Source organism: Benincasa hispida, chromosome 4, assembly GCF_009727055.1.
Source record: "Benincasa hispida cultivar B227 chromosome 4, ASM972705v1, whole genome shotgun sequence".
Classification (NCBI taxonomy): Eukaryota; Viridiplantae; Streptophyta; class Magnoliopsida; order Cucurbitales; family Cucurbitaceae; genus Benincasa; species Benincasa hispida.
This window is the reverse complement of record NC_052352.1, coordinates 69,478,630-69,505,119: the sequence shown is the minus strand read 5'-3', so window position 1 is coordinate 69,505,119 and position 26,490 is coordinate 69,478,630. Positions and strand designations below refer to the sequence as shown.

Sequence of the window (26,490 nt, the reverse complement as noted above, 5' to 3'; positions counted from 1 at the left end):
CTGCTTATGACATATCATCAACAACTTTAATAAAAAGTACAAATTTAATACATTGAAAAATTATGTTTATCGTGTCGGGTGTCAGTTTCAAATTCGGAAGTTCAATAAAGCAATTAAAGATATCAGAGGAATAAATCGGAGTTGTCTGAGTTTTTTTGACAACATTGGTTTAGAGCAATAGACTCAAGCATATGATGGAGGGTTCAGATATAGGTGGATGACGACAAATCTATTAGAGTACATAAATGGCGCCTCAGAGGAGCTCGAATGTTGCCTATAAATATTTATATATATATATTACTAACAGTTTGTTTCAAGCATATTTTATAATACTAAGTGGAGTAAAAATTCAGGTACACACACGAGAAAATAAATAAATGGGCTACAAGATCTAGTAAACATGAAGTGCAATCATACGATCGGTATGAATGTGTGTTTCATGTGAAGACCGGACGTCATAGTCTCAATGCCAAAGGAGGAAATGTTTAAATATCGAGGCTAAACAGGTCCGAGCGGTACTGTTCATGTAACAAGTGACAAGCGTTCGACATTCCATGCTCGCATTTTATGGTCGTTTGTTCACATTTTAAAATGAACTACGAAGACTTTATCGAGGACTACTATAAATTATCAACGTATGCTGAATGTTACTCTCCTCAATTTCAACCTGTACCGTATGAAGATTACTGAATCATGCACATTAATATGCTCGTCTTACATCCATCATTATTGAGAAAACTTGGTAGACCAAAAAGTTCACGTTATCATAACGAAATGGATTAGACATAATCAATCACTCGACAACGATGTCGATTTTGTAATAGTTAGGCCATAATCGAAGGATGTGTCCTTCGTTAGCTCCAGATAGTTAGGGATTGAGAAATAAATATTTTTTTATTATATATTCAATTTATTGTATATTCAATTTTTTTATTATAATTTATAAAGTTGTATATTATTCTTTTAATTAAGTTGTACATTATTTAATTGAGAAATGGATAATTTTTTTTCATCATGTATATTTAATTTAGTTAATTAAGTTGTACATTATTCTTTTAATTGAGAAATAAATATTTTTTTTCTTTCCGATCATGGCTTTAAACCCAGGACCTAGATCATTTATTGTATGGCAAGATCGTACTATTGGAGAAATATCTTGCAGGCATCGAGAGACAGTTCTTCAGCGCACTATCCTACTCCACCCTCAAATACTATCGCTACTCAACACATCTAGATTCTATGAGGTTGCTAGATTGGGATTTATTCAGGAGTCAAGAGATGAAGGCCTGCGACACATACATTTCATATGTCTGTTGGAGAATGCACTATCACTTTACAAGACATAGAAGTGTTGTTGGGTTACCTGTTGACGGTGAGCTGGTTACCGGAGTGATGTACAATGACTGGCCACAAGTTTGTTAACTGTACCTCGGTGTGACCCCACATGTCAACAAAATTAAAGGATCAAGATTAAGTTTGATATGGTTAGGAATATAATTCCGTGAGCTCGTAGATAATGTACGGGTGGAAACGATTCGATTTGGTGGTCAAACCGAACCGAACCGAATTTTTTAATATGTGAAACCAAACCGGTTCGATTTTAACATTTTCAAAAAATTCATGATATATTTTTTTTAATTAAAAAATGGTTCAGTTTTAAATTCGGTTTTGTTCTTTAAATTAAAAACGGTTCGGTTTTAAATACGATTTTGCTCTTTTTTTAAATATATATTAATTAAAAATGGTTTGGTCCGATTTCAAATTCGGTTTTCGAAAATAAAACCAAACCGAACCGAATTTTCAAAATTTCTTCAAACCGGGTCGAATCACATTTTTCGGTTTCATTGAGTTTTCAGTTTGGTCTTGGAAACAGTTCGATTTTTGCAGTTTAAACGACCACCCCTCATGCAGACAAGGAAACCGTCATAAGATATGAGCGAGCATATATACTACAAATGATGGGTGAAAGTCTGTTTTCCGACAAATCAAGTCATTTTGTTTACTTGATGTTCCTACCACTATTAGCTAACCTCTATGATGCGATGCGGTCATTTTGTTTACTTGATGTTCCTACCACTATTAGCTAACCTCTATAATGCAGGATAGTATTTGTGGGGTAGAGCATGTTTGGCATGATTGTATAGACAACTATGCAAAGCAACAAGACCTGAGGTTTATAAGATAGTTGGGTCTCTCATACTTTTGCAACTATGGGCTTGAGAGCGATTTCCAACAATGGCTCCACGGCTACATTACGTCAATGACGCTCAGTTAGCTAGACGAGCCTACGGTTCTCGGTATGTTATTTTAATTCAATTTAATTTTTATATCACTGATCTAGTTAATTTAAAATTTAGGTGAAGAAACAAATTTTGTGACTAGGACAACCACACATATAGTCAGCCAGTACAGATACATCTGCTTCAACCTGATCAGGTACATTAACATTGAACCAAATTAATTATTTTATACACATTTTTATTCTATTTGTCTTTAATGTTCTCCAATATAATATTTTGTCGTACAAAATTATTATGCATACTTTGCCCCATTTCTGTACAAATGTTCAAAACATATGGCAGACGATGAGTCCTCTCATTGTTTTCATATTGGTGAATGACATCTTCCTAATAGGGTGATGAGACAACTCAGTTTTCAGTAGGATGTCTCATCACCTTGTAATGGTGAACCCCTACTACATGATATCGACTTAAAGATTGTAGATTGGTCTAAAAAAGTTGCACATTTGGTAGTGTGATGGCACGATCGTGCAAGGTTTATAAATAGTTTGACAAGGATGTCACTCAAGACTACATTCATTGGTATAATAATATCACAAGGCGCTACGTCACTCGTCCGGGAGCAGCTGTGGGTCATCTAGTAAATGAATGAATATTATCTAATTATTTTTAATTTAAATTTATTTTAATATTATCTAATTGTTTTATAATTCGCATAAATCGAACAACAGTAGACTCTGTGATGTTACAAATGATTTGAACTAGGTTCTTACTATATGTAGTGACAATCAAAGCTATATGGAGGAGACACATTATATGTACAATATACCTATTGTTCCTCCACCAACTCCTAGACGTAAAGGATTTGTTCGGGAAGAGGATGAGTTTGATGAGGTTGCTCATAATGTGGAAAAGTTGCCCCTGTGATGCAAACGCATAGTCAAACTGATTATGTTAGCCCGATGATGATGATGCCAGCATTTGGTTCAGGACATTATGACTCAGAAGTTGGTCCTTCGTCTTCATACGTGCATGGATATGGTCGAGGTGTGGAGAGCATAATGAATATTTATATTATGAAGCACCTACAGAGGTACTAGAACAATATCAAGAAAGACCAGAGCAACCTCAAGTTCGAAGTCAACGAAAACAACTAGCTCGAAATCGACGACGTCCACCTTGTGGGACACATTGATTTTTGTAATTATTTTTATATAAATAAGATATTTTAATTTACACTTCTTTATTTTTATGAGATAATTTTTTTAATTTGTTATTTTTAGAGTTAAGTTAAATAAAATAATAAAAAAAATTTGAAATTTTTTTTATAAAATGGAAAATTTTTTTAAAAAAAAAAAAAAAGAGAAAGAGAAGTGAAGGTCGAATCTTCAAAATTCGACCTAGATTGGTCGAATTTTGAAGACTCGACACATAAAAAAAAACAACCATATTTATAAAATGGAAAATAAAAAAAAAAAAGAAAAAAAAAGAAAAGAAAAGTGAAGGTCGAATTTTGAAGACTTGAAGCATTAAAAAAAACAACCATATTTTTATAAATAGTTTGAAAAAAAGAATATTTTTATAAATTATTTTAAAACAACAATATTATTTTAATTTTCCCCATTAATTACAACTCAATGGGTAAAATAAGGAACCTTCTCTCCCTCCAATATTTTCAAGGACTCCATACAGTGACAACCAACTTCGATGATTATTTCGACAGCCAACTCCAACGAATACCACTTCTAACACCCAATTTCAATGACTACCATCTCCAACAACTTGCTCCAACGACTTTGAGTAATTTAACATTAATAGAAATACTTTGGTTGTATAGTAAAAAAATACTTGGTATAAAAATATTTTTGAGAAAACATAACGAACCAAAGACATTAGTGTTTTTATTTTAATCGATTTTTATAGAAATATTTAAATGAAAATGACTTTAAAAAATATTTTTTTCCTAATCAATCTAAATATGCCTTAATATATAACTTGGTTTATAGGTCTCATCATTTTTTTTTAAGAATGGTCTAAATCAAAGTTTAAAGCAAGAAAACTGGGTATACCTAAAAAGCCATTCATAAAGTTAAGAAACCCTCTAAGAATCTTTTACAATAATTTGTATATTTTAATTCATTTTATATAGTACAATAAACTATTTTAGTTTTGTAAACTCCTCTAATTAACCCTTCTGGAAGACTTTTAAATGATAAGCTACTATCATTGTTTCCGAAATCATGTATCTAAGTTGACAATATTTTATGTGTCTTTATGATGGTGTCTTATACTTGACAACTATCACTCCTGGAAATAGATTTTTGTGTAAATTTAAGAGTATTGGTACATCTCCAAAATGACCAAATAGACAAAGAATAACGTAGATTAAAATCTAACACGTTTTTTAAAATTGGTGAAACAAATATTTTTATTTCTATTTAGAAAATATGAATTTTAAGATACCAATGCTAATACAAAAAGGAAAAAGAAATGTCATGTTAACGATCAACAACCCAAACACATACACTACTCAGACGAAATAATTTACAATCCAAACTAAAATAGTTTTCACCCAAATACAAACGATTACTATTATAATTTCACATATTATAATGATTACTAACTATTATAACCAAGTATGCTCCCAAACACCCCCTAATGGTTATATGTCTACCCAAACAAGTTTTCAAAATTACAAATTGTCTAGTTTTAAAAACATAAATAAAATCTGAAATTTAAGGATAAGCTCTGAGACACTACGCAAAATTCGTAACCAATATAGAACATTTCAAAGATTATGAACCAAAATAAAATAATTAGATAAAAAAAAGAATTTAAAATTATTTCAAAAGAAAAATAATGATACAAAAACTAGAAAGTTTGTGCCAACCTAACAAATAACTCTAATGACTAAAGGTATATATCTTGGTTGAACTATTCTGTAATAATAATAATAATATCAAAATTGTACATTTAGAAACATACTAATAAAATAGCTACCCGTAGAACCTAACCCCAATTTGATCACATGGGTTGACTCCATCCATCCATGTTAATAAGAAAAATCCAATCCGTTACGGCAATATATTATGTGGCTTGGCTTTGGCCTACTCAAAATGGAATGAGACTCAATCTAAACAAACGACAGGCCGCACAGGCAATAGCTAGCAAAGCATTTTATAATTTGGCGTGAATATTTATATATTCAAAATCTGAATGGGTCAACAGTTTAAACCGAGTCAAACTCGAATAGGTAGATTCTTTCTCCATCTCTCGCCCGGTTTTAACACTTGGGAACTGCTATTCTCTTCAATTTCCACTTGCTTATAGAGTTTTATTGCACTCACATCCCCAACCAACTTTTTTTCTACTTCTATTTGATATTCTTCTATTTTCCTTGGCTTTTCCTTTTCCTTTTGGGTGCGTGTCTGCAGAAACGTTTACCAGGCTCCACTGTTTAAAATTTTAAATTTTCAGGTTTTACCCGTCTAATCAAATCTAAAGTATGAATTTCCAGGGTGAGGTGAGGGGTGGGCGTAGCAGCAAAAGCAATGTTAAAAATATGACTGAACTCACCTCGAAACTCTTTCTTCCGTGGAATATCAATTTATTTTGGGACTGAGGTACAACTTCGGATCCCTGAAAAAGCTCCTAATTCTCTCTGCTTTCTCCACTGACAGATCTGTGTTCTCCAAAATGTACTCCTTCGATGCTTTGGCGATTGCCTCAATTGAACCAATAGCTTGATTTAGCTGAACAGTACAGGTCATCGAAATAAGAATGTCCAAATAGAAAAACCTTACATCCACAAAATATAAAATATATATATATATATTTCCACCTATTCGGCACATTACATGTTTGACTAAAAAGAGCCAATATTTTCATCTCTAAGCCCTTTGCCACTGCTACGATCTTGCTGAAACTTATAGGGAATGTGATTATCATTTATCGCAGAAATGTTGAGGGGAAAACAACCCTTTGATAACAATTCAAAACTACCCTTCCAATCTTCCATTTGAATTCGGCTACAATATTGGATGAAAATTAAGACTTAGAATTTTGTCTTTGTAACAAGGAACAAAAGTTGTGATTGTCACATTGTTTTAAGTCATTATCCTCACACATTGTTTCAAGTCCCAATTTTAGTTCAACATTCTAACATATTTTTGTAGTTTTGAAATATTTATGAAATACCAAGGGTAGTATTGCAACTTTTAAAAGAACGGAGATATTTTTTAAAAGGCTAAACTATAGAAACTACTCACAAACTTTGCATTTTGTTTCAAAAATGCCTTTGAATTTTCAAAAAATTTCATAATACCCTTAAACATTTAAAAATACTAAAAGGTACTATTGTCATTAAGTTTTAGATAAAAATTAGTAGTACTTTGTTTCGAAAAGAGCTATGAACTTTCAAAAGTTTCAATAATACTCTTAAACTTTTTTTAAAAAAAAGAAGTTCAAAATACCCATACTGTTAATATATGGACATAAATGATTGGTACCTCGTTTCAAAAATACTTTTAAACTTTCAAAATTTGCATTAGTATCCTGTCCTTTTTTAAAAATATATATATAAAAATGAATAAACAAATAAAGTTTTAAAATATTCTTACCATTAGTTTAGTCAATTTTTTTCATATAGATTCTCTCATTTTTCTCCCACTAACCCAATTTTTTCACCATTTTTCTCAACAACCAAACAGAACCTAAAATTTCAAGTTATATCGCTAAACACAAAAAGATATGACAAAGGTATATCATTTTCAATCATGGAAAACTTTCTTAACTGACCCCAATAAATAGCTAATTTGAACTACAAAAAGGATTAACAAAGTTTTCATGGCTACAAATTTGGTAATGAACATATATTCTCTATTTTATCCTACTAGTTGCCCTCAAAATTATGACCAAGTTCTCAATGTTGCTTTTTGTGTATTAGACTCAGGTGACATATATACACTCAACTACTAACGTACGATCTTATTTAAATATGTAAGCCTTAAGGTCCCCTAGTGGGAAGTGTTAGGCCATAGATTGAAATGAATGGGAGAAAAATAGAAGAGAGAGGTGATGAGGTGTAGATAAATGATTTTCCTCCATACTGACGGTAATGGAAATTTCTAACTTTTTTCAAAAGTTTATGGTACTAATGCAACTTTGAAAGTCCAACGATATTTTTTGAAATGAGTTTGTCTATATACTATTGGTGAAAATATTTTTTAACTTTGTGTTGAATGTTTAAGGGTATTATTGAAACTTTTAAAAGTTATAAGTATTAGTTTGAACAAAGTACTAATAGTTTCAATGCAACATTGAGGTGTTTTTTTTTAGTTTTTTTTCTATTTTAGTTAAAGTATATTATTGAAACTTTTAAAAGCTTAGAGTATTTCTGAAACAAAATACAAAAGTTAAGAGTATCTTCAATCATTTCACATTTTTAAAATAAAGGACTTCGAGGAAATATTTTAAAATTTAGCCTAAATATTATTACCCATCAGAAAGTAAACTGATGTTAAATTATTAAGAATATGACGATCAGGTCACAAAATATTGTGATGAAGTCCTGATGAGTGATGCCAAAAAAAGGGGGAAAAAAAGTGAAACCAAACTAGAAAGAGAGAGAAGAGCTTCATGCTTCCATCTATCAATTCCTTTTTCCAATATCAAGATGAGTATCATGTACAAGTGAAAGATGCAGGGTACAAACGCCTTTCCTTTCGTGGTAACTCAAGCAAGAACAGCTTCTAGGCTACATCAGAGATATATAGAACGAGAAGTGGAACTAATAAATATATTTACTTGGTGTATCAGTCTGTAGTTGGTTACTTTTTAGTTGATCTGTTTTACCTTTTTCTCTTCTCCCAGAATCTATATATATATATTGAGGAAAGAGTTGTACTATGATGGGTGTGAGTTTTCATTGATAAAACTCCATCTTTTCCCAACTAAATATATGTTTAGTGATAGGAACAAATAAGAAAACAATGCAGAAAATGAAGAATGTGAGGTGGTTAACTTACCGAATTTGCATCATGATCATCAAGGCCTGGTACAGAAGACATGACTCTACGAAAAGCATCCATGACTTGCACTGATCTCTTCCTCTTAAACAAGAACCCCAAAAGGGGGAGACGGTGATTAAAACTCGTGTAAGAAAACACAATATGAGCACTAGATACTGAATTGTCATTACTAATTCAATTAGAATATAATCTACACCAACTGACCTCAGTCCTCAATTTTAATATGACATCTTGCTGCTTGCATGCTGTAATTTGATATAACTATGAAGATGATTAAGGAAAGTATTCGACCCAAATTTAAAATGGCTACTACCTCCACGAGAGTGTGCTATCTTTACAATCTTCTCAAAACCCATTTCAATATCCTGAACGGCTACAAATGGTGGCTTACCAATCTCCATCCCATTTCTCCGCGAGATTTGGCAGGGAGGAAAAGGAACGTAAATTCTCTAATATATGTGTATATATATAATAAAGAAACCAGAAACCATTCAAGATACCAGACTCCAATTACCTGAAATAGGATTGAACAAATGAATCATTCTGCTCCTTAGTTGGAAGGACGACTACAACATAGAAATTTGCAAACTGCTTCTTCAACTTTTGAACTCTGTCAAGATCAGACTGAATCAAGCAAAACAAAAGGCAAAACCAGCAAAAAGGAAAAGGCATAAACAACAAAGCTACCTGCTATAGATTGGTGACGTATTGCTGCAATCCCAACTTGTCAGGAAAGCAAAAGCCACTGACAAACCCCCACAATTGAATATCAAGTCCTATAAGTGATTGATATGAGTACAGAATGGTTGTCAATGAAATTTACATACCGAAAAAGTAGAGAAAATTACTGGGACAATTGGAACAAAATTGAGGCGAAATGAGTTTGTGCAAAGGAAATTTGACATGAAATTGATGAAGGATGGATGCTGCTCATCTCTCCATACATTGCTCATCAAACAGACTCCACCACCTGCATTTTGCGAAACAAACAGATGACCCCAATGCAACATTCTTGAGCTTGCTCAGATTTTAAAAACATGTACATACAAGATTTTTGTTATACATGCTCTACATGTATAAATTCATTTCGCATGCAAGCATCATATATAGAAATTTGATACGATAACACCAAATCCACTTTTATACAACCACTACTAAGGTAATCAAATCATCATGATGATCTTCTTTTAAACTATTTAGCGTATTCGAAACTTTTAAAATAGAAAAAGAAAAGAAGATGTAGGACGCAAACACTGCTATGTGGCGGCAGGAGATTCCAAAGCTCGAAGATGTGAAGTTGCGATTCCCAGAAAATTGTCTAATGTCTAGAGAAAGAAATGCATTAGATCACGAGTGTTCTTGTGATAATGCTAGTCGGATCAAGAGTTAATACGATGAGAGTTGTACGGTTTCTTCTTTTCCGGCTTAGACTAATTACATAAAGAACAAAACGCTTCCTAACAATTTTCCTTAGGAGTTTCAAAGCAGAGACAATTTACATTCTGGAGGAGAAATATCTTTGTTCTCGCATAAATAATCAGCGCAGACAACTATAATTTTCCTCGTTTAGCATAGTTGAATTTGCGGAAACTACAAACAAGCAAAGTAGAGATCAAGCAACAGTGACAACTGAAAAAAGTGAACAAAATTTGACTTGCAACACGCATAATCCTCTAAAATCGTTCATGTGGACATCGGAAAGCATATTTCGTCTATGTGTGTTTCCCGTGGTTGTTTGTTTGATTAGCAGACGATATTGCATCTCCGTGCCTAAAGCAACAATGAGAGTTCTGCATTGCTTTCTAATCTATGAAATACTATCATAATGTTCTTACCTAAAATGAATTCATGAGTCCAGCAGTTTCACCCGATCAAGACATATTCAGATTTCTAAGAAATAACACGCAATTCAAACAAATAAGATAGCTAAGCCCAAGGTACCAGAATTCTTTGCTTTCACTCGATTTCCATCCATTTGATTAGCATCTCTCTGTGACGAATTCTCCATAGCCAATTCTCAGTGGTAGCAGAAAAAATTGTGCAGAAAGGGGAGTGAGAGAGAGGAGAAGTGGCGCGCGAAAATCGAAATGATGTGTGAAACGAATTTTGAGTATGAGGTTGCAGTTGTTGTAACAGTACTAGGCCAAGCTGAAGCCTAGCTAAGTCCGTTTCGAAGCCCGTACCAAGGCCAAGCTTAAGCCCTGCATCTAAGTCCATTTGAATCCCGTACTTGGGCCCAAGCACGATACTCTGTCTAAGGCTATTTCTCGGATCTTGTTGGCTATTTCTTAGAGACCAAAACAAGATTTCTAATTGAAAAAAATGATCGATTTTTGAATTGCATGATTCGTGACCAAAAATGTGAAGGGGAGGACCTTATCTCACTATTTAATTTTCCAATTTTGCCCCTTCAACCCTAAGCTTGCTTCAATTATTCAGTAGATCTCTCAGCAATTTTCAAACCTATTTAGCTAGATTTTGTCGGGATTTGGTTACTTATTATTTGTTTTTAAATGAAAATTTTTCACATATAGAAAAAATTTCAAACTATTTATAGAAATAGTAAATATATATATATATATATACTAATAGATTTCTATAAGTGTCTATCAGTGATAAACTTTTATCAGTTTATATCACTATACTATCAATGATAGACTTATATCAGTTTCTATCATTGATAGACACTGATAGATTTCTATCGACTTTTATCAATGATATACTTTTATCAGTTTCTACCACTGATAGATACTAAGGGTGTTCAAATAACCCGACAATCTGAACAACTCGGACTACCCAACCAAAAAATGTAAGAGTTGGATTGAGTTAGTTTTATTCTTGGTATGGGTTGGGTTGAACTTTTCATTTTTATTAGGTTGAGTTGGGTTGTGGGTTGGCTAAAAAAATATTTGGGTTGACCCAACCCAACCCGAATTTTATGTGTGTATTTTTCCTCTTTGTTTAATATTATTTAATTTGTGAATTTTTAATATTTTTCTTTTAAAATTGTTATGATATTTGTCTTCATTTAAAGTTTGTAATAAATATCATAGATATTTGGTATTTAGCATTTGAATTTTATGAGAGTTTAGCTATTAGTCATATGTTGTATATAAATTTACATATTTTTCATTAAAAATAAAAAATAAGTTATAACTCAACAACCCAACCCAACCCGAATTTTAAGTGTTGGGTTGGGTTGAAAACTTTATTTGGGTCATTTGGGTTGTCATTCCAACCGACCTGAATTTTTGGGTTGGTTTAAAAAACATCCTCAACCCAACCCATGTACACCCTTAATGGGCTTGTATCAACGTCTATCAATGATAGCCTTGTATCAGTTTCTATCACTGATAGTATCAATGATGGATTTCCATAAGTTTCTGTCACCAATAGACACTGATAGACTTCTATCAGTCTCTATCAATGATAGACTTCTATCGATTTTTATCACCGATAAGCATTGATATGTTTCTATTAGCATCTATCAGTGATAGACTTGTATCAATTTTTATCACTGATAGACACTGATAAACTTCTATAAGCGTCTCATTGTCTATCACAACTATCTAAAAACAACAAAATTCAAATATAACGTCAAACTTCATGGGTAAATCATTTTTAACACCAAAACCTTAATAGGTATTCAAGAACCAAACAAAATTAACTCAAAACAACCAAAATTTTACTTTTAACGACCAAAAATCCAACGAACTCTAGTACTGATGGTGACAAGAACGACGATGAGGATGGGGTTGTTCGGATCTAAGAGTTAGAGGAAGAGAGAGTGAATCAGGTAGAGAGAGAAAATTCGGCTTACCTGTAGCGACGTACAACCAGATCTGTGATGTAGACCCAAACAACGGTGGATCAACGATTGAGCATAAGTATAATAGTTGTTGGACAATTTTAAACTTAATAAAAAGAATAATAAACTTCTTCAAAAAATTTCTTATTTGCCTTACACCACTCATCGCCTCGTCTCTGTGATTTGCTGTCGTTATCATCAACTCACCTCCTATCCAGATTTTTATTACAACCGTCGATCTTTATTTTGTTGGGAACAATGGTAATGTCTCCGTCATTCGAGAATATAGATCCAAGATGAAGACTGGGCACTCCAACATCTGTGATGGGATCCTTATGCTTCTTAACTCTCATCTTATTTTCGTTGTTTCATCGAGGTGATTCCAAGGTGTTTTATCTCAAGACAAAGGATGATTATTATAGATACCTTGTTGAATTCAAGACGGAGTTGAGCGAAAGGAAGTTGTCGTAATTACACTTGCTACTTATAAACTTGGAACCACGTAAGGGTGTACATAAAAGCACCGAAAACTGACCCGATCAATCCAAACCGATCAAATTAAGGTTGGTCGGTCGGTTGTCGGTTTTCCTATAAAAAAATTGGAAAATCGATCAAATGACCAATATATATATATATATCAATTTTTTTTAATAAGTATAAAAGCACGCTCATTACCACACTACAACAAGCTCAAGCCTAAGCCTACTATTTTAATATTTATTTATTATTATTTTTTATATTGCCTAGTTTTCAAAGCCCACTACATGATTGATTTAACTTTTTTTAATTAAAAAAATGATTGATTTAAAATTCAAAAAGTTGCAAATTATATTAACCTAACAATAACATTTCATCATTTCATCTTTCCTTTTCATTCACCTTTGGCTCTTGTCTCTTATACACATCTAGATGTGTATAAGAGACAGCAGACCGACGATAGTCGACAAATTTCACACCCCTTTTTTTTATCGATTTTCGATGTCGATTTTCTCTCAAAACCAATACTGACCAACAAATGTACACCCCTAGAACCAAATAAGCTAATTGAGAGAGAATAATCATATTCATGGCTAAATTTTGGAGGATGAGAGAGAAACTGTTTTTTCTTCTTATAAAGAGAAGTGTCTATATTATGTTCAATGCATACCAGGATATGTAATGAAGGTCATTACTTTTTTTTTTTTTTAATCCATAGTCGATACCTTTACATTTGAAAGAACCTGTGAAGGCCCCGAACGGAAACGTGGATCGTCCTAATTTTTTTATTTTTATATAACATAAATTACAAAAACATGATTATGCAAAAAACACAAAAATTACAGCATGCAAAATAAAATTAAAGAAAGAGGAAGAATAGGATTTAGAAACTCTTACTTTTGAAGAATGAAATTTTTCTCATGATCCTCTTCTCCAAGACAGTCACGAACAAAACACGATCGATCTCCAAATGGCCACCACCACGAAAATTTCCTTTGTATTCTATGAGATGAGAATCCAAAGAGTTGTGTGGGCTCTTGGAATTTTGAAAGAGAGGGCGGCTAAGAGGAATTAAGAGAAGTGAATGGTTTGGGAGTTTTCCTGGTTTCTTTCTCAGAGAGCACACTATTTTTTTCTTCCAAAAATTTATGAAGAAGAAAAATCCCAATAGCAATATCTCATAACCACCACAGTCACACACATAGTGAGTTAATAAAGATTAGGGGAAGGAAGTTATTTCCCTCCCTAAATTTCAAAATATTAATTTTAATATATATATATATATATATAAGTTATATCATGTATAACATATAACCTATGGTTTAATGTTGTATCTGAATGAACTCTTATTCAAGAGTACCTACGAATGAAAGTGGATCTTTCCAATTCATTGTGACAAAATTACCGTATATACATTCAAAACATACTAATATGCATTCATAATGCTAAAGAGATCAAGAAATCATACCAGATGAGGATTTCTTCTTCACAGCGAGTTTAAAACCCAACCGTGTACCAGATGACACCATCACTCAGAGCCTTCAGTATTCTTAGAGTGAAAATCCAAAGTGTGGGTTTTGTTCGAATTTGGTAGAGGGAAAAGGAAGAGAGACCGTATACAACAATCAAGCAAGTGGGAGATGAGATCGTCTATCATATAGATAAGATGTTTGATCGTTTAGGTGAAGTATATGATCGTGTAGGAAAAAGTAAACGATCGTGTAGGAAAAGGTAACCGATCGTATAAACGATCGTGTAGGAAAAGGGTGAGCGATCGTCCAAACGATCGCGTAGGAAAAACTAAGTGGTTGTCTATACGCTCGTTTAGTAAATATTGAGAGCTAAACGATCGTTTAGATAATAATGCGCGACAGTGTAATCGGTATACGACCGTTTAGCAATATCTTATATGTAAGCAATCATGTAGTCACTATCATATAGGCACTGATTTTCTAAACGATGACATTATCTTTTCTACAATGTCTACGCCTATGACTCCTACACACCGTCAGCTATTTATAATGCACTCATCCGTTATTTTGAACAGAAGAGTCACCGTCCCATTTCCTTTATAACCGTCTAATGAATGTGATCTTATCATATTCATAACATATAAATTAATATCATATATTAATTATAATATTTTCCTCTACTAGATATAAATCATATTTATATCCAATTTCCTCCAGATTAATGTATCTCATACATAAAGTTAATTATATCATATATATCGAAGTTCCTCTCGTCAATTTGAACATTTCAAACTGACCCAAAAACTTATTCTCAACTTGTAACCAAGCTACCAAGGGGACCTTATGGACCTATGGCTTGAAGCTCCAACGGTACGTGAATAGCTGACTAAACTCTTTAGTCGTGATATCTACCATCCGTTAACTGCCAGACATTCCACTAAAGACTGACAGTTGAACTCTTCTTGCCATAGATATATTTCTATGTCCATTGGATATAACCAATCATCAGTACGATGACCCTTCACAAATGCTCGTAATTACAGCAGACCAATTTACCGTTTTGCTCCTGTAATTACATCTTCCTCCTTAAGTACCACTGATCCCTCTAATGAACAATACAACATAGTCCTACTATGTGTGAACACCTCTCGGATCATGAGAAGGTGTGTGGTGCCACATCATTCAAGCCCCAGGATCAGTCCTTAAGAGAGCAATCTATCTACTTACCCCTACTTTAGGGAAGGAGTGAACTTCATCTTGTGAAGCTGAGTTTCCAGCTCCAAAATCAGACGAATCCCCAAAATGGTAGGTTTGAGTCAGCGTTCTGGTCACTCGCACCCATGCAAATTAAAGGACCGCCCTTAATGGCAGGAGTTCCCAACTCACTCAGGATTGAGGTCATGTTACCTATGATCATCCTAGTGAAGTGAAGTTTCAATCATGAACGGTGTTATATGACAAGACATTAACACTTCGAGGTCAAGTCTTATACAAACTCTTTGTATAGGATGCCTCCGCTCGCATATCCACTACACGAATAATCAGGATCAGATCATCTGTGATAAATCACAACATTTGTAACAATTTCACAAAGCGGGCCGCGTCCGTAGTGTTACCAGGATAAGGTTTCCCTTCTATATCCATATACTACAAACTATTTTTGTGTCACTTAAGATATGATCCACTTGTATGTCACTACATACATGCTTAAGTTACATAAAGACAACTAGGGACATTAAGTTTATTAGTTTGTGGTAAAAATAAAAACATCTAAATGTGCAAAGTCAAGTAGTGAAGTAAATATCATTTATATTATACATCACAAGTGTTTGTACAAAGTTGTTTACAAACTACTGGACACGAGACCTTAGGGCACAAACCCCAACAGTATCATATACAATATAACCTATAGTTTAATTCTCTCATCAATGGTATTTAATATAAATCTCATTTATAATAAATTCAATTATATGAATCTAATTCATATAAATAATATTTGAATCATATTAAAAAATTTATTTCCCCTCAAATAAACTCTATATTATAATATATCAAATACATTATAGCAATTATATTATATATAATTAAGTAAAATTAATTATATCACATATAATTAATTCCCTCAATTAATTTGAACAATTCAAATTAATCCAAAGTTGATTCGCATTAAATCTCTTTTAAGCTACAGAAGGGACCTCAAGGACCTCTAGCTTGAAACTCCAATGGTACTTGAATAATTAATTAAACTTCTTTAATTAAATTACTCAATATCTATTAACTGTGGGTACTTCACTAAAGATTGACAGTTGCACTCCACACTACATATATATTTCTGTGTCTATTGGATATAACCAATTAACAGCGCGATGACCCTTCATAAATTGCTCGTAAGTACAACTAGGCCAAAATTACCGTTTTATCCTTGTAATTACATCTAACTTCTTAAATACCACTGATCCCTCTAATGAACAATAAGTCATAGTCCAACTATGACCAAACCCCTATCGGCCAGGAGAAGGTGTGGCATCATATTGTTTAGCCTCAGAATCAGCCCTTAAGGGAGCGATTATCTATTTACCCCGACATTAGGGAAGGAGTGAATTTTGTCTTGTGTGTAGTTGTGTTCCCAACTCCCCTATCAGATGAATCCCAAAATGGTAAACTTATCGAGTCAATGATCTGGTCACTCTCACCCATATAAATCAAAGGACCACCTTCATAGGCAGTGTTCATAATTTACTTCAGATTCAGGTCATGTCACCTATGGTCATCCTGTTGAAATGTAAGTCTCTATTATGAATGATGTTATATAATGAGACTAGTCATTTCGTGGTCTATTCTTATATAAACTCATTTGCGTAGAACACCTTCATTCATAAATCTCCACATGAATGATCATGACAGATCATTTGTAGCACTTTATAACAATTGTAACATCTACAAAGTGGGTCGTATTCATAGTATCACCAAGATAAGGTATCCAACCTTATCCATCTACCATAGACCATTTAGGTTATCCTTGAACATGATCCACTTGTATGTCTTTACATACATATTTAAGCTACATATGATAGGCTTATTGGTTTGTAGGTTTAATGCTACTAAATATCAAATAAAATATCTCATATTTTGTTAAATAAATAAAATATTTGTACAATATAATTACAAACTACAGGACCCTACGAGATTTACGGCATCGACCCCAACAACATTAAGAGTTTGCTCCATAGAGAAGATGTTTAGATTTTTTATCAAGTTGTTTTTAAAATATTCTATTCCATAAAAGATTTTAGGTTTTAGTATAGAGAGTATTCGTGTGATTCGTGTACAATAATAGTACATAAAACTTTCATTTATATGGTTTGATGGACTTCTTAGCGATTACAAGGTATTTGTGTGCAATTTAAATTACCTTTAGTATGAGATGTGTGAAAAATTATGACCCAAATTCTAGGTAATACAAGGTATTTGTATGACTCTAAAGATTGAAGCTACATTTTTTCTGACCAAATCCAAGTTTCACCACCTTCGATTGTGAAATTTATGAATATTTGTAACTAGATGTTGCCTAGAAAATTTATTAATTGAAAGATCTAAAGTCCCCCTCCTTTTTGTAGTATGGTATATTTCCACGACTCAACAAAAATTGCAGCGGTTAAGTTTAAGGTCTCTGCATGGTTTCCTTTTGTAGTAGATAATTGCATGACTCAAACAAATATTATAGTAGTTCAAGGTATTTGCATGGCTCAATATGACTATACAACCTTATCTTTTAGTAGCAAATATCAATTTATACCCTTGAATTTTCGGGGTTATATCGATTTAAACCTTAAGTTAATAATTATATCAATTTAAATATTGAAATTTGGGTTGTATCAATTTAAACCCCAAACTAATAATTGTATCGATTAAAACTTGAACTTTCATGAGTATATTTATCTAAATCTCAAACTTTCACAACTATACCAATTAAAACCCATAACTCTTGGAATGCCTGGCGATTAACGGATGGTGGATATCGTGGCTACGGAGTTTAGTAAGTTATTCACGTACTGTTAGAGCTTTGAGTCATAGGTTCATAAGGCCCCCTTGGTAGCTTGCATACAAGTTGAGAATAAGTTTTTTGGTCAATTTAAAATGTTCAAATTGACAAGAGGGAGTTCGATTATATATGATATAATTGAACTAGTTATACATGATATAATTGACTTTATGTATGAGATACATTAATTTGGAGGAAATTGGATATAAATATGATTTATACCTAGTGGATGAAAAATATTATGATTAATATATGATATTAATCCATAGGTTATGAATATAATGTGATTATATTTATTATTTATTAATTGGACAGTTATGTGATAATTGGTCGGTGTCTCTTCTGTTTTCTAACTAATGAGTAAGATGAAGAATCGTTTTGAGACACTTAAATAGCTCACGGTGTGTTAAGCATTGGATAACATAGTGTTTGAGAGAGTCATCACTTAGTAAATCAGAGCCTATACAATAGTGTTGAACGATCGCTTACACCCGCACACGCTACTTACTAAACGATCGCTTATCTTTTACTAAATGATCGTTTAGTGCCCAAGCTTTACTAAACAATCGTATAGATGATCACTTAGCTTTTCCTACATGATCGTATACTTCACCTAAATGTTCAAGCATTCTGTCTATACGATAGACGGGTCTTTCTCCCACTTGTTTGATCGTTGTATACGATCTCTTTTCCTCCGCCCCTCTACCAAATCCGAACAGAGTCCACTCTTTGGATTCTCACTCCGATAATACTGAGGGTTCCAAGTGGTGATGTCGTCCCTTTTCTTCATTTGTTCATGTGGAGACTGTTCGTGGTAGACGATTGGGTGTTGTTGAATGATAGCTTGCCGTTCTAGCGAAAGAGAGATTTACTGCTTAGAGAGTCTTCAACTGGTAAGTTTACTTGTTCTCCTGTTTATTTATCTCTAAGCATACCGGTAATTTAGTAGTTTGAATGCATATCTGTACGTGTGAATGTATATGTGAAAATTTTGTCACAATGAATTAGAAAGATCTGCTTTCGCTTAGAAGTACTCTTGTATAAGAGTTCCTTCAATGATGTAAGTTACAGTCTCTACTGCAAAACCCCAAAATAAGTTCGGTAAGAAAGTGTAACTCATCATCGACAGAACCATGTCTAACAGGGTTCTGTTTCTCCTCTCCAATACACCATTCTGCTGAGGTGTACCAGGTGTTGAGAGTTGGGAAACGATTCCATGTTCTATCATATAGTTCTAGGACTCAGAATCCAAAAACTCCCCACCCCGATCAAATTAAAGTGTTTTAATCCATTTACTTAGTGAATTTTCTGAAGGATCTCATACCGAGAGTTCCATGAGTGGGTTTAGATCGCTCCGATTTCACAGTGATCGAAACACAAACGACATACATTCCACACATATAGTTATGCATATAAAACTCATTATCGGCATGCTCAGAAGACAATAAAACACAAGGAAAAAAAGGTTTATACTAGATGAAGACTCTCTTCGTATTTCTGAACCTTAAACAGTGGAAAACCTCCATCGATCTACCAGGATCCGGCGAGTATGTCGACTGCAACAGCACGATCCGAACGTACACGAACAATGTAGCGGGGACGACACCACCGCAAGAGAAACCCCGGTATCCTTGGCGTCAAAAACCCAAAGAGTGGGCTCTGGTGAGTTTGGTAGAGGACGGAGGAGAAGGCATCGTATAAACGATAAGCAAGTGAGAGATGAAACTCTGCTATTGTATAGCAGAAATGCTTATCGTATAGTAGAGCTACACAATCGTGTAGGAAAAACTGAACGATCCTTTAGTAAAAATGTATGCGATTGTTTAGAGAAAGCGTGAGGCAGACGATCGTTTAGACGAACGAGCTTCTATTGTATAGGCTCTCGTGATCGCTTTCACAGATTCTTTTGGGCGCGCGATAATACGAATGCACGATTGAATAAAATGAAAACAATTTTCATTGTTTTAATCCGCCATTACCATAACCATCGCAACCCCACTTCCCACATCCAAACGTGGATAATCCGTTAATATCAAAATATATCAATTAATTTAATTAATAAATATAATCAATTATATTATATCTATAGTTTGATATCATATATCTACTATAGTATTTTCTCTTCTACTTGATATAAATCATATTTATATCTAATTTCCTCCAAAATAATGTATCTCATACATTTAGCCAATTATATCATATATAATTAATGAGTCCAATTATTATCATATATAATGAACTTCCTCTTGTCAATTTGAACATTTCAAATAACCAAAACACTGGTTCTCGACTTTATCCAAGCTACCCAGGTGACCTAATGGACCTATGGCTCGAAGCTCCAACGATATGTGAATAGCTGACTAAACTCTTTAGCCACGTGATTCACCATTCGTTAACTATCAATGATTCCACTAAGACCAACAGCTGAACTCTTCTTACCACAGATATATTTCTGTGTCCATCGAATATAACCAATCATGGTACGATGACCTTCACAGATGCTCGTAAATACAGTTGGGCCAATTTATCGTTTTGCCCTTGTAGTTACATCTCACTCCTTAAGTACCACTGATTCATCTAATGAACAATACAACATAGTCCAACTATGTGTGACATATCTCGGGCCAAGAGAAGGTGTGTGGTGCCACATCGTTCAAGTCCCAGAATCAGCCCTTAAGGGAGCCATCTATCTACTTACCCCTGCCTCGGGGAAGAAGTGATTCCATCTTGTGTAGCTGAGTTCCCAGCTCCCAAATCAGACGAATCCCCAAAATGGCGTAAGGTTCTGAGATCGGCGACTTGGCCACTCGCACCCATACAAATCAAAGGACTGTCCTCAATGGCAGGAGTTCCCAACTCACTCAGGATTGAGGTCATGTTATCTATGGTCATCCTAGTGATGTGAAGTCTCTATCATGAACGGTGTTATATAACGAGACATTAACACTTTGTGGTCAGGTCTTATACAAAGTCTTTGTATAGGATGCCCCCGCTCACATGTCCGCAATACGAATGATTAGGATCAGACCATCTGTGACAAGTCACAACACTTATGATCATTCTACAAAGCGGGACACGTCCATAGCGTTACCAGGATAAGGTTTCCCTTCTTTATCCATTTACTACAGACCATTTTGGTTATCACTCAAGACATGATCCACTTGTATGTCACCACATACATGCTTGAGTCACATACAGATAACCAGAGATTTTATGTTTATTGGTTTGTGGTAAAGCAAATAAAACAAATAACCGAGTAAAACAACAAGATGTGAAGTAAATATCATATATTAACAATCACAGGTATTCGTATATATTGTTTACAAACTACAGGACACGAGACTTTAGAGTATCAACCCCAACATTTTCAACTTCAGTCTTGAACTCTTTGAACTTTTCAAAGGATTCTGACTTATGTTACATTAAATAAACATACCCATACCTCAAATAATCATCAATAAAAGTGATGAAGTACTAGTAGCCTCCCCTGGCTCGCACATTCTTCGGACCACAAAGGTCTAAATGCACAAACTCTAGAGGCTCTTTGGCCCTATAACCTTTTCCAATAAAAGGTTTTTTAGTCATTTTGCCTTCAAGGCATGATTCGCACACAGGTAAAGAATTTCCTTCTAACTCGTTTAGAAATTCATTCTTCACCAACCTCTCAATCCTATTGAGATTAATGTGCCCCAAATGAAGGTGCCAAAGTTAGGCATTTTCTTTAGAAGAAATCTTAAGTCATTTGTTTTGAATTACGACGGTTTTAAACATCTCTATGTTATAGAGGAAATTTTTTGCTAACGGTCTTAGCACATACAAAAATTTTTCAAGTTTAGCTAAACATATTTCAACACCAACTTTCAGAATAAACACTTTATTAACCGAAAAGTTCAGGGTGTATTTACATTCAAGCAATGACGAAATTATGTTTCTCTTTAATCAGGAACAACATATATATCATTAAAAACGATAAATCTATTCTGTAAAGTTAACCGCAGGTCTCCCACTGCCACAGCTGAGACGACGTGTCTGGTGCCAATTCGCATCGTCATCTCACCAGCCTCAAGCTTTCGCTAGGATCTAATCCCCTCAAATGAAGAACAAACATGGTTTGTGCCCCCAGAGTCTATAATCCAGGCAGAATCATCATTCTCCACTAAACAAGTGTCCAAAACTAGTAAATCACATTTACCTTGTTTGACCTTCTTCTTTTCTGCCAAATGTTCGAGATAATTCCTCTTTTAGTGTCCTTCTTTGATACCCTAAAAAGAAGAACAAACATAATTAGTGGACCCAGAGTCTATAATCCAGGCAGAATCATCATTCTCCACTAAACAAGTGTCCAAAACTAGTAAATCACATTTACCTTATTTGGTCTTCTTCTTCTCTTTTAAATAACATGGGCAATTCTGCTTCTAGTGCCCGTCTTTGATACAGTGGAAAAACTTCCCCTTTTCAACCCGCGCTGGTCGCCTACCCGTAGAGCGTCAGGTTATGGGTTAGCAGGTGTCTTCCCTTTCCCCTTACTACCCTTCTTCTTCTTCCACTTGCTAGTGTTGGAAGAAGAAAGTGCAGACTTAGTTCCTGAGGTCAAACCTTTATGGAACTTTTTAGATGATAAACCAATATTTGTCTCACCAACCTTCTTCTCCTCGCTTTTCAGCAAGGATTGAAATGTCTGCAACTCGTTGAGGAAAGTTATACAGGTGTAATCAACCTTGTTTAGAACATCGTTGCTTATGAAGTGTAGGAATCTTTCTGGCAGCATCTCCAGAATTATGCTAACTTGACTGGCGCGTATTCCCTCAATCAACGCCAGTCACGTGTCCACGCAAACTTGATCAAAACACGAGCGCAACGAATAACCAATAAATCACTCGAACTGCCTGATACTCGAACACAATTGAGTAAGACTCGATCCTCGACCTTTGAATAACAAAACTCGACACTACTAAGAGGCTACCTTGGTATTCTCGGTATGAGAATCCAGGAGGTGTGGGTTCTGTATGGATTTGGTAAAGGGAATGAGGATGTATACAATCGAGTAAGTGGGAGAATGAGAAACCTCTATCATATAGAGTTGGATACTTGATCGTCTAGCAAACGATGATCTATCGTCTAGTAACGAGAACCTTGGTCGTTTACTTTCTCAAAGGCTATCATATAGCTTTTTCTTTCACTCGATCAAATGTGTTGCGATTCCGAGAAAAATGAAAACTTTTATCCATCAGTTATTAAAACTGATTTAGAACTTTCCACTTGCAATGGTTAAAGGATAAATTAATAACCAACCACAATTATCTCATAGTTGTTTTTATTATAAATAAATATAATAACTTTTATCATATTATATTTATAACCTATAGTTTTAATATCACATCATATGTAATATTTAAACCGTAGTTTTTTTTCTCCTTTATTGCATTTAATATAAATCATATTTATATTAATTCCTCCAATTAATGTATCTAATACATCAAATCAATTATATCACATATAATTGAATCAATTTAATTATATCATATATAATCAAATTCACTCTTGTTAATTTGAACACTTCAAAATAACCCAAAAACTGATTTTCAACTTGAATCCATTGAGCTACCAAGGAGACCTTATGGACTTGTAGCTTGAAGCTCCAATTGTACGTAAATAACTGATCAACTCTTTAATCACGATATCCACCATTCGTTAAACTGCCAAGAATTCCATTAAAGACCGACAGTTACATTCTTCGCACTATAGATATATTTTTGTGTTCATTGGATATAACCAATCAATAGCACGATGACCCTTCACAAATCGCTCGTAAGTACAATTGGGCCAATTTACCGTTTTGCCCCTGTAGTTACATCTAACTCTTTAAGCATCACTGAATCCTCTAATGAACAAAACATCATAGTCCTACTATGAGTGAACATTCTTGGGCCATGAGAAGGTGTGACGCCACATTGTTCAAGCCTCGGAATCAACCCTTAAGGGAACAGTTTATCTACTTACCCTTGCTTCGAGAAAGAAGTGAATTTCGTCTTGTGTAGCTAAGTTCCCAACTCCCCAATTAGACGAATCCCCAAAGTGGTAGGTTTGAGTCGGCAATCTGGCCACTCGTACCCATGCAAATCAAAGGACCGCCCTCATAGGCAGGAGTTTCCAACTCACTCAGGATTAAGATCGTGTTACCTATGGTCATCCTAGTGACATGAAAGTCTCTGTCATGAACGACGTTATATAATGAGACTAAACATTTTATGGTCCAGTCTTATACAAACTCCTTTGTATAGGATACCTCCACTCGTATGTCTCCACATGAATGATCAGGATCAGATCATTTGTAGCACATTACAACACTTGTAACATCTATAAAGCGGGTCGTATCCGTAATGTCACCAGGATAAGGTTTCCCTCTTTTATCCATATACTACAGACCATTTAGGTTATCACTTAAGGCACGATCCACTTATATGTCTCCACATACATGCTTAAGTTACAACAATAACCAGGGATCTTAGTTTATTAGTTTGTGGTTAATGCAACTAAAATATCTCATATTTCATATACAGTAATGAATGAAATATTTCATATTATTACATCACAAATGTTTATTCATACATGTGTTTACAAACTACTGGATTCTACGAGATGGAAGGCATCAATCCCAACAGCAACGCTGTCTGTTTCTTCACGAAATAGGCAACTACTGCCTTGTAACATTATGCAACACTCCGACTAGGGGCAACTTCGTCCTTTCACATCCTTTTGAAGTTCGGTTGCTCAAATTAGCTCCTAATTGCTCCAAATTAACCCCGAACAGCTTGTAACGACTGATTCCATCTCAAAGATGCTCGATACCTATAAAATTATTAAATAAATATATTAACATAGTAACGACCTAGAATTAAGAAGAGGAAAATAGCATATTTTTGGTGTTATCGATGGGTCTACAAAACCGGCCACATATAGTCTAAGGCAAATGGGAGATTTTGTACTCGACATGTTTTATGCCTTAGGTTATTGTCTTGTGTACTTATTGTTGGGGTTGATACCCTAAATCTTGTAGGGTCCTATAGTTTGTAAATGTATTGAACAAACTCAATTTTTATTTAATAAAATAAATGATATTTTATTCAAATTCATTGTCTATTTAATAAAAATATATGATATTTTAGTTGCATTAACTACAAACTCATTGTAGTTTAAAGATGTATGAGAGACATACGGGTGGATCATGTTTAAGTAATAACATAAATGGTGTGTAGTAGATGGATAAGACTGGGTAACTTATCTTGGTGACACTACGAGTATGGCTCGCTTTATAGGTGTTACAATTGTTGTAAAGTGCTACAAATGATTTGATCCTGATCATTCATGCTAAGACATGTGAGCGAGGATATTCTATACAAAGGAGTTTGTATAAGACCAAACCACGAAATGTTTAGTCTCATTATGTAACACTGTTCATAATAGAGACTTACATTTCACTAGGATGACCATAAGTAACATGACCTGAATCCTGAGTGAGTTGTGAACTCCTGCCTATGAGGGTGATCCTTTGATTTGTATGGGTGAGAGTGACCAGATCGGCAACTCAACAAGCCTACCATTTTGAGGATTCGTCTTATTAGGAAGCTGGGAATATAGCTACACAAGATGGAATTCACTCCTTCCCCGAGGTAGGGGTAAGTAGATAAATTGCTCCCTTAAGGGCTGATTCTGGGTCTTGAACAATGTGGCGCCACACCCTCTTCTCGCCCGAGAGGGATTTAGTCATAGTTGGACTATGATCTATTGTTCATTAGAGGGATCAGTGGTACTTAAGGAGTTAGATGTAACTATAGGGGCAAAACGGTAATTTGGCCTAGCTATACTTACGAGCAATTTGTGAAGGGTAATCGTATTGTTGATTGGTTATATCCAATGGACACAGAAATATATTTGTAGCACGAAGAGTGCAACTGTCGGTCTTTAGTAACGTGCCTGACAGTTAATAGATGGTGAATAATGTAATTAAATTGTTAAATTAATATTCATGTACTATTGAAGTTTTAAGCTACAGGTCCATGAGGTCCTCTTGGTAGCTAATAGGATTAATTGAGAATCAGTTTTTGGATTAATTTGAATTGTTCAAATTGATAGAAGAATTTAATTATATATGATATAATTAAGTTGTTTCAATATATGATACATTATAGCTTAATGAAAGGAAATAAATATTTGAATGCGATTCAAATATAGCTTCTATGAATTGGATTCATAGTTGTTAAATTTAATATAAATGTGATTTATATTCAATGCCACATAAAAGAGAAAAGAAACTATAGTTTATATTGTATGTGATACAGTATTAAAACTATAGGTTATATGTTATATTTGATATAACATATAATTTAATATATATATAATATGATAAATCAATTATCATATT

At 34.1% G+C, this 26,490-nt stretch overlaps 1 protein-coding gene across 4 annotated transcripts; it reads right to left on the bottom strand.

Annotated features, from left to right (window-relative positions):
• Positions 1–2,983: 2,983 nt before the first annotated feature.
• Positions 2,984–10,548, bottom strand: LOC120075336 (protein PARTING DANCERS). 4 transcript variants are annotated; one of them, XM_039028637.1, is made up of 9 exons: positions 10,211–10,546; positions 9,118–9,239; positions 8,957–9,045; positions 8,784–8,879; positions 8,583–8,677; positions 8,474–8,514; positions 8,267–8,350; positions 5,817–5,992; positions 2,984–3,325 (listed from the first exon to the last, which is right to left on the bottom strand). In XM_039028637.1, the coding sequence occupies exons 1-8, from the start codon at positions 10,275–10,277 to the stop codon at positions 5,843–5,845; spliced, it is 744 nt and encodes a 247-aa protein (XP_038884565.1). In that variant the 5' UTR covers positions 10,278–10,546; the 3' UTR covers positions 2,984–3,325; positions 5,817–5,842. The 4 variants fall into 4 exon arrangements, with proteins under 4 accessions (XP_038884565.1, XP_038884566.1, XP_038884563.1 ...); XM_039028638.1 differs by lacking the exon at positions 2,984–3,325 and adding an exon at positions 5,166–5,693 and having other exon boundaries at positions 5,817–5,965; positions 10,211–10,548; XM_039028635.1 differs by lacking the exon at positions 2,984–3,325 and adding an exon at positions 5,166–5,693 and having other exon boundaries at positions 10,211–10,544.
• Positions 10,549–26,490: the final 15,942 nt, after the last annotated feature.

What these genes read in the sequence shown, in the direction of transcription:
- LOC120075336 (XM_039028637.1), bottom strand. Translation starts at nt 10,277, where the DNA reads ATGGAGAATTCGTCACAGAGAGATGCTAATCAAATGGATGGAAATCGA. An exon ending in AGTGAAAGCAAAGAATTCTG is followed by an intron (nt 9,240 to 10,210) that starts GTACCTTGGGCT and finishes CGCAAAATGCAG; the next exon opens with GTGGTGGAGTCTGTTTGATG. An exon ending in TATTAAAATTGAGGACTGAG is followed by an intron (nt 8,351 to 8,473) that starts GTCAGTTGGTGT and finishes TTCTTGTTTAAG; the next exon opens with AGGAAGAGATCAGTGCAAGT.